Source organism: Salvia splendens, chromosome 17, assembly GCF_004379255.2.
Source record: "Salvia splendens isolate huo1 chromosome 17, SspV2, whole genome shotgun sequence".
In the NCBI taxonomy this organism is placed as follows: domain Eukaryota; kingdom Viridiplantae; phylum Streptophyta; class Magnoliopsida; order Lamiales; family Lamiaceae; genus Salvia; species Salvia splendens.
This window is the reverse complement of record NC_056048.1, coordinates 24,940,994-24,949,562: the sequence shown is the minus strand read 5'-3', so window position 1 is coordinate 24,949,562 and position 8,569 is coordinate 24,940,994. Positions and strand designations below refer to the sequence as shown.

The 8,569-nt window shown below is 42.0% G+C and overlaps 1 protein-coding gene and 1 non-coding gene across 3 annotated transcripts; one reads left to right on the top strand and one right to left on the bottom strand.

Moving 5' to 3' along the window:
• The first annotated feature begins 835 nt into the window (after window positions 1-835).
• Window positions 836-2,910, top strand: LOC121773846 (upstream activation factor subunit UAF30-like). 2 transcript variants are annotated; one of them, XM_042170763.1, is made up of 3 exons: window positions 836-963; window positions 2,011-2,196; window positions 2,524-2,910. In XM_042170763.1, exons 2-3 carry the CDS (start codon window positions 2,023-2,025, stop codon window positions 2,653-2,655), a joined length of 306 nt encoding a protein of 101 aa, XP_042026697.1. In that variant the 5' UTR covers window positions 836-963; window positions 2,011-2,022; the 3' UTR covers window positions 2,656-2,910. The 2 variants fall into 2 exon arrangements, with proteins under 2 accessions (XP_042026697.1, XP_042026696.1); XM_042170762.1 differs by lacking the exon at window positions 836-963 and adding an exon at window positions 1,043-1,222.
• Window positions 2,911-3,028: 118 nt separating this feature from the next.
• TRNAG-GCC lies at window positions 3,029-3,099 on the bottom strand. Its single transcript has one exon. It is a non-coding gene; the product is annotated as a tRNA-Gly (tRNA).
• Between the last annotated feature and the right edge of the window lie 5,470 nt (window positions 3,100-8,569).

Genomic DNA, 8,569 nt, shown 5'->3' with positions numbered 1-8,569 from the left:
CGATTGACATCCCTATTTAGCAAAATGTCCGGCTTTGAAGGTACCCTGCACTACTGTGCTCAAGGATTTCCAAATTTTCAACCAAAATATAAGAGGAATTGGTTCCCATTGGATGAGCCAGCTATTTACTTGGCTCCCATCTCTACATTACCTAGCAATAATATATCGTGGTCATGCAGTTTACCGAGTAGGCATGCACTATGGTGGTGTGTAACATGTTAAAATATTTCTCTTTTTTTTGGCCAAAGTAGACCGAGCATTGGACTATGTATACTCGGAAAGTGCTCGTTAATGTATTCATTGTGCACTCAACGAATTTTGAACAGTGCTCGTTAATTAGAAAGCACGGGCGGTGCTCGGGGTTCGCCTTTTTTTTCTAGTGCATAAACTAAATTATTCAACTTCAAATTACTTAAACTTCATCCAATGTCATTTTCTAATTTATTCTAGCATTCAAAATTACCATGTGTCTGAATTAAAGTACACTCACTAATTTTCGTGGTCAATTTTTAGTCGATTAGTCTATCGGGCTAACCTAAAATCCAAACATATAGTTACAAATTAGCCTGTGGACTTAATTTAGCCAAAAGTCCAAAACTAATGGACCAGTCCAATTAATATACACCTAATTTCGATCAACGAGGGGTGTTCGTTTTGCAAGATTTTATTCAGAATTAAATTTGTATTGTATTTGATTCATAAAATTGAACCCCACAAATCAATCTTAGATGGATAATCATCGGATAATTAGTCATAGCTAATCTCGTATGACTAAGTGTATTAATATAATATAATATTACTCTTAAAATAAAATTAACAATTATTTATACACTCTCCCACGGGGCGGGTGAATTCTGGATAATTCACATTTGGAGATACATGAAACCTAGTCGCATTGCTCTGTAACTGCGAGGACTCTTAATTTGTTCCGCAACAAGAATCAGGAAGCTGATTTGAGTTCTGGTAATCACCGTTTCCACCTCTGTTATCAATCAATCATGCTTTTTTCAATTCTGTAACAACTCTAATCATCAAACAAAAACCCCCAACAACAACACCATCGCTAAAGTCCGTCTTCTCCCTTTCGCAACTCTTTTAAATCAGTGTATGTCGATAAGAGTTGCAGAAAGGGGGGATTTTGAGGGAATCAATTAAGCGGATCAGAAATTGAGGGAATGGAAATGGGGGATAGGATTTTCGATGGCCTTACTTTAATTATTAGGTAATCAACCCCAAGTTTCCACAGTTTACATTATTATATTCAATAATGTTACTCTTAGTTGTGGATGCTAATTGTTGAGGTTTTGATGTTTTGGTGAGATAATGATGTTGATTTGTGTGAGTTTTACCGTTTGATTGGTGCCCTTAAAACTATAAGACAATGATGTTGATTTCTTGAACCTAGATGCATTATCTACTGCAATTGATGTGTAATCTAGTGTGAGCAATGAACATTGTCAGTTTCAATTATGATTTCTGATGCAATTATCATGCCCTAATTTGGGAAAGAGCCATTCTGCTAAGTTACAATTTAGCTTGAGAATTGGGTGAAAGAACTAGTTTTTGCTTTGATCTTGAAGAATACCGTTAAGTAATGAAGTTGTAGAATCCACCTAATTAAAATTTCTATGCTTGACTTATAAGTGTAGGGAAAAGTGACAAGAACTATCATGACTTACTATTATTCTGCTATGAAAGGCCTTCTTATCAAGAATTTGAGCTTATAGAAGTCTCAGAGGAGCCAAAACGGAAAATTTGATTTGATTTTCGATTATATTGAGATTTTGTTGTATAAGCTAATGAAAAGCCTACCCCCTAAAGAAATAAACTATTGGAATTTCAAGGTCTTCGCGTCAAGACACTTCGATTATGACTCTTTTCACTACAAATTCAAGCAACAGATTTTAGGATATGGTTATGTGAATATCAGTTACGCATAGATGGAAGATGTTGTACAACAATAAATGACTAGCTGCTGATTGTTTTATTGCAATCGTTTGGGGGCTGCAGGTACTGGGGAAAATGCTACCGCAGAGGTTGAAGAAGGTTGTTACAGACAACCCCAAGAAAGTTGCATCTTTGATCGACATTGTGAATTTGCCTACCGTGCTTAGAGATTTCATGGGCCAGTCTCAAAGTTCACAACTCAGTTGCTTTAAGCGTGTTTGGGGTTATATCAAGGATAACAATCTCCAGGTCAGCTCCAAAATCCACATCATAAGTAGTCACCTATCTTTATGATAATTAATTTTATTGAACTAGAAATAACTGGGAAGATAAGAGTTGCTAAATGATCTTTGGAGTTCTTGATACGATCCAAAATCCATTTTCTTGCTAGCACGAAGCATGACTTTGATGTGTTGATTAGCAACTGTTGTATTTAAATGATGGTGATTGATATATTGTGCTGTGATGTGATAGAGAAAGAAAAACAGCACGGTTCGTTCGTAGGTTGTAGTAACAAACTGGTTGATCTTCGTGCAAATTTGGATTGTATTTGATCATTTGTATCGATTGGTATAGGATCCAGTCAACAGGAATGTAGTCAACTGCGATCCGAAGCTGAAGAGCATTCTATTGGGCAAGTCCACGATTGATCTCACTGAACTTCCCCCGTTGATCAAGTTGCATTTTCCAAAGCAGCCTGGCAGTTGAGGGCCTTGGCTCTGCATTTGCGGTTTTGCACTAGGTTTAAGTTTGTGTTGGTTTAATGGAATGTTCTATTCCAGTTTTAGTAATTTCACATAAGTTACTCCCTCCGTCCTGCCAAAGATGTCACACTTGTGGGACGGCACGGGATTTTAGGAGGCTTTGTTTTATATGTTAGGTGGAAAGAGAAAACATAATATTTATATCATTGCGAGAGAAAACTTTTTCTAAAAATAGAAATGAGACATCTTTAGTGGGATAGTTATTCACCTAAATTAATTAATAATGTGGGCTTAACTATGTACTACAAGTCTACAAGTCTACAAGCCATAATAAGAGGCAAATATCTAAAGGCTTAAATAAAATAAGAAAAAAAATGTGCACCAGCCGGGAATCGAACCCGGGTCTGTACCGTGGCAGGGTACTATTCTACCACTAGACCACTGGTGCTTGATATTTTAGATATGGCTATCTATAATTTGTATCGTTTCCAATTCCTTCAATAATCGATATAAGCATGAAATTGAATATGCACCATCTAAATAACCCCGAATTTAAAAGTTAGAATTAGATGTCAAACTGTGAGTATTTGATAAAATCATTATCTAATGGCGACTAGGATGTTTGCTCAAGTTTTATGGCAGAAACGCAAGAAAGTGTCTTCAATCTAACCATCCATTGCAACTTATAGTATTTTAATTTCCGCCAAGGACAAAAAAATAAGTAAATTGTTCAGTTTTTACACAGTGCTACTATTGTTCTTCCGACAAAATTCGTTTTAGCCAACAAATTTACCGTATGTCAAAACATCTCTTTAAATCCATCAAAATATAGCCATTAATTCCTTAATTGATTTCAAAACCGAACACAATTTCTTTTGCCTTCTGTGATTTAATAAATTAAAACCATAACCAATCACCATTTACCTCGCAATTATAATACAAGAAAAATCATACTCCTACTTCATGACAATTTCACAACATACATATGATGATGATGTAGCGAATTTTTGATGGGAATAAATGCAAGTAATAAACGATCACAACACGGAAAATTACGTGGTTCGATTTACTGAGGTAAATCTACGTCCACGGGAAGAAGAGAGGGCAAATTTGTATTGCTTGGTCTCGCTTACAGATTACAATACTGATTTGCTATAAGATTCAGGATCTAGAGAGCTTAACCTTGATCTATCTGATCTAAGTTCTATTTATACATTCGAACTAAGATCGTGGTTTGCAGCCCTGGTAGGGGGTTGATAACTGCTTAATACCACTAAATAGATCGTGGGTGTAATGGAGGTCGTGGAGATCCTGCATGGGTCCACTATCTCCTTGTTCGGTCGAATACTGAGACCGAACTGCTGAACTTTGCCGATCAGCTTTTGCCGATCTGAGAGTTGAGCTCGATTGGTCGGCTTTTACCGAGCTATAGGCTGTGACCGAACTCTTTGGTTGTGCCGAACTGATACTCTTTCTTGGACCGAACTGCTGAACTTTGCCGATCAGCTTTTGCCGATCTGAGAGTTGAGCTCGATTGGTCGGCTTTTACCGAGCTATAGGCTGTGACCGAACTCTTTGGTTGTGCCGAACTGATACTCTTTCTTGGGTTTTGGGCTGATGGGCCGTCACTGCTATTGGGCTCGCAATTATTGTTTAGTTGTTTAGTTCGTATCCCATCACCACCCCCCCGAAAAGCGAAGTGAATCACTTCGGCATTTCGGATAAGTGTAAGGGGGAGGCTGACGTCAGGGGACGTGCTCTGCACGTGTCTGCATTAAATGTGACAGCAAATCCGGCCAGAGAATCCAGAAAAAGTGGGATTTGAAACGGTGCGACGAATTTGAAATGCCTTTGCGAATCTGATAAATATTTCCTCTCTTCATCATTGGAATACTTTTGCGATTATTTCTTCTGTATTCTTTCTCTTTTTCGTAAAATTTTCTTCCGCTTCTTCAAGAATTTCTTCAGAGACTTTCGACCATCAAAGAGTAAGAATCATGTCTTCTTCTTCTGAATCTGTTTCTGAATCAGGTAGTGGTAGGAAGGGGGGTGAGGGGTCTTCTGGCCGGAAAAGGTCCGGGGAGAAGACGGTAGAATATTTTCACAGCATTTTGAGTAAGGATACTGTGATATCCTTACACGGAAAATATTTTCTTCCTGGGGGGTTAGTGGTGATTCCCGACGACATTCATAGGGCTAACTCGCCGCCGGAGGGTTATGCCACCGTTTACGAAGCCTGCTTAGAATGCGGGCTTCGTTTCCCTCTTCCCCCTGCCTTTGTAGAGCTTCTTGATTTTTTTCAACTTCCTTTAGGTCAGGTGACTCCAAATTCTTGGAGGCACTTATCGGCCTTTGCTGCCGAGCTGCGTAGACTAGAAAAGGATCTATCTCTGAGGGCAATCCTTAATTTCTTTCAGTTTAAGAGAAAGGGATCCTGGTTTTACTTGATCCCTTTACAGCCCTTCAGAGCATTCTGTAAAACCAAATGGCCGAAGTGGCAAAATCGTTTCTTTTTTTACAATAGGACAGTGGCTCCGGACTTTTCCTGGAGAGGGCCGAAGTCCGTAATTCCTCATCCTCGGGTAGAACCGTTGGACGAGCTCGAGGGCGAGCTCAATAAGATTCCCATGATTAGGAAACAGTATTCGGAATCTGAGCTCGTCAAGGGTGACTTCGTGTTCGATTCCTCGTCTTCGGACGAAGAGACTGAGGGTGAGGATTTCTTTTTTATGCTTTACTGCTTTAGCGGCGAAAACTAACTTTGTTTTCTCGCTTTTTGGCAGTGAACATGCTAAGCAGGCTAGGTCGCATATCCTCCGAATCCAAGGAGCCGGAGAAACAGAGAGCCACCAGCTCGGCGTCTGATGCCGAGAAGAATCCGAAGAGGCAGAAGACCTCTTCGAGTCCGTCTTCGGATCCAAAAAAGCCGGGATCGACTTCGGCAAAGGGGAAGGCGAAGACTCAGAAACCCCCAAAAGTGCCACAGAGAGACATTGTCCTGGGGGGTTGTGGATCTGGAGCGGTTGCGGCCACTTCAGAACATATCTCTGAGCCCTTTTTATGGCCAAAGGACTTTGTGGAGGTGAATTTCCTTCTTGATTTTCTGGTTTTGCTTCTTTCCTATATTTTTTGTGGCCCCTCTGTTGACTTTTTTCCTTTTTCCATTTTCAGAGGAACAATATGCTCTGCAAGCTCGTCACAGTTGAACTCTCTAAAGCGTCCAGCGATTATGATGAGATGCAGAGGAATTTGAATGCTGCTCGTCACCAGGCCGAACAGGCTCGGGCAGACTTTGAGGAGGCAAGGGCCGCTAGGATCTCGGCTCAGGATGAAGCCCAGCGTGCCAAAAACCAGCTCATCATCCAGAGAGAGCAGTCGAAACAGAGGGAGGCTGCTGCCGTGGTTGCTCAGGGGGAGGCTCTCCGTGTTTACACGGAGAAACTCTTTTTGAGCAATCAATTTTCGGCCCTTATCGGCGATCTGCTAAAATTGATGACCGATAACGCTGAGCAGGAACCCGAAGTCGTTTTGCCGCTGTATGGCCGAGAGATTGCAGCGCGCCTCCAGAGTCTGCCGCTCCTTGAGGAGCTTGCGTCTTCATCGGTCCTGCTTTCTGCTGAACGAGTCCGTAATTGCCGTGCTGACCGTGACGAGAACATGGAGGCCATCTTTGCCTCCTTGGGGCCTGTTTCACCCGCTTCAATTTTCAAAGAGGGTGATCAGGAAAATGAGGCCGGCAAGGAGACCGAGCAGAGGGATCAGCAGACCGGCGACGGGCACGCCGAGCAAGAGGTGCAGCAGATCGGCGATGGGGGCGCCGAGCAGGAGGGAGGGAGGAGGGAGGCCGAGGCTGAGACCGAGGTCGACAAGGAGAAAGAAGCTGAAACCCACAGGGAAGCCGGAGACGAAACTGGCGAAGTATGATTTCGTCTCCCTTCTCTTAGTTTAGTTTCTTTCTTTCTATTTGTAAAATGGCCTTGAAGCCCTCCTTGTGTAAATTTTTTCTCGTGAATGAAAAAAAAAATCTTCTTTCTACACTCGTGTCTTCCTTATAGCTTTTCTTAATCTCTTTTACTCCTATTGTGGTTTACTGCCTGCTCGGTAAACTGAAATGCCGAACTGACATAGCTGCTTCGCATTCTTTACTCTAAGGAGCTAGAGGTACTTCACTGGAAGCGGCTATACTCTTCGGCTATAAATGAAGCTGAGAAAAAAGCTATAGATGACCAGATGAAGTATGATGAACTCTTGGCTCGTTTAGTGGAGCTGGAGTCCAACAATAAGGACTTAGAGTCCATAAGGAGAGATCTAGAGGCCGAGCTGAATACTGTCATCGCTGAGAGGACTGCATATGAAGACTTCATCAGCGGGCGCGGGGGAATGACTATATCCGAAGTTCAGAATCAAGTTGATGAACTGTGGGAGAAGCTTCATGTACTCCGGAAGAACAATGTGCTGGAGAGCTCGGCTTGCCAACAAGTTGTGAAATCATTGCGGCGCTTGGCTTCTCTGTACGACATCATTCTTTCCCGGCGTCCCGCGATCGAGAGATTCCTTAGACGTTTCCCGCTAACAGACGCTCACGCTCCAACTCAGACCTCGGATCCACTTACTCAAACTTCTACTCCAAATCAGCACCGGACTCAGGAGCAACCGGAAACGTCAAGGCAAGAACGTACTCCAAGTCAGCAACGGACTCAGGAGCAACCGGAAACGTCAAGACAAGAACCTACTCCAAGTCAGCAACGGACTCAGGAGCAACCGGAAACGTCAAGACAAGAACGCCCTGAAGTTCGTAGAGGAGTGGTGAATATGAGTGAGCAAGATCAGCGAATGCTTCGTGAAGAGACTCTTCGCCGCCGAGGTGCTAGAACTTCCCGGACTCAGAGAAGAGGCGGTAGGTCGAACAGAGCATCTCGTCCACCTACTGATTCTTCAACTGCTCGGAACGCCCGAACTCAGCATCATGAGGACTTTTTGGATAGGTGGCTCAACTTTAGCAACCGTAGACAGTAGAGTAGTCCTTTGTAATGGTGTAACGCATTCTCGTAGGGCAGCGGAATTGTATGCCCAACGAGACTTAGTAAATGAAATTTTTTCATTTCGCTTCTATCACTGCGTATTTACAGTTCAGCGATTTTTTATTTCATTTATTGTACTCGTCCTCGGTCTTATGAAGTAAACTCTTCTTTGACCGGACTGAGTTAGTGTCCTTATTTGGCGAGTTTTATCGCTTGGATTGGACTTTCCCTGTACTCGTCCTCGGTCTTATGAAGTAAACTCTTCTTTGACCGGACTTAGTTTGTGTCCTTATTTGGCGAGTTTTATCGCTTGGATTGGACTTTCCCTAGTTAACCGAAGTGGTTTTCGGCTTATTGCAGTTCGTTTCAGACGAATTGCTTGTTTCTTAAGCTGAATTGTGGAGTCTTGTATCTTCCTTAGAAGCTTGGACTCACAATTGTCTTTAATAATTGATCTAAAAAGGGGATCGGCCTTTAAAGAACAATATACCTCAGTAACATTTATAAGAGACAAAACGCACATAGAGAGACAAAACGCACATAGAGAGACAAATAAAAAGGACGAAAAAGATTTTAATCTTTTAAAAAACGAACAATAAACCTAGGACCGAACTAGACACAATAAAAATATGAAAGCACATAACCCTAGGACCGAACTAGACACAAGACTGACCGGACCTTGTCTCTTACAAATAGAACTTCTTGAGGTTGGAAATATGCCATGTTCGGGGTACTTGTTCTCCTGACATGTGGGTTAATTTATAAGACCCTTTTCCCAGGACTTCTGACACCCGATACGGACCTTCCCATGTGGGTTCAAGTTTGCCCAGCTTTTCTGCTCGGCTTACTTCGTTGTTTCTCAATACGAGATCTCCCACTTGAAACTGCAGCTTTTTC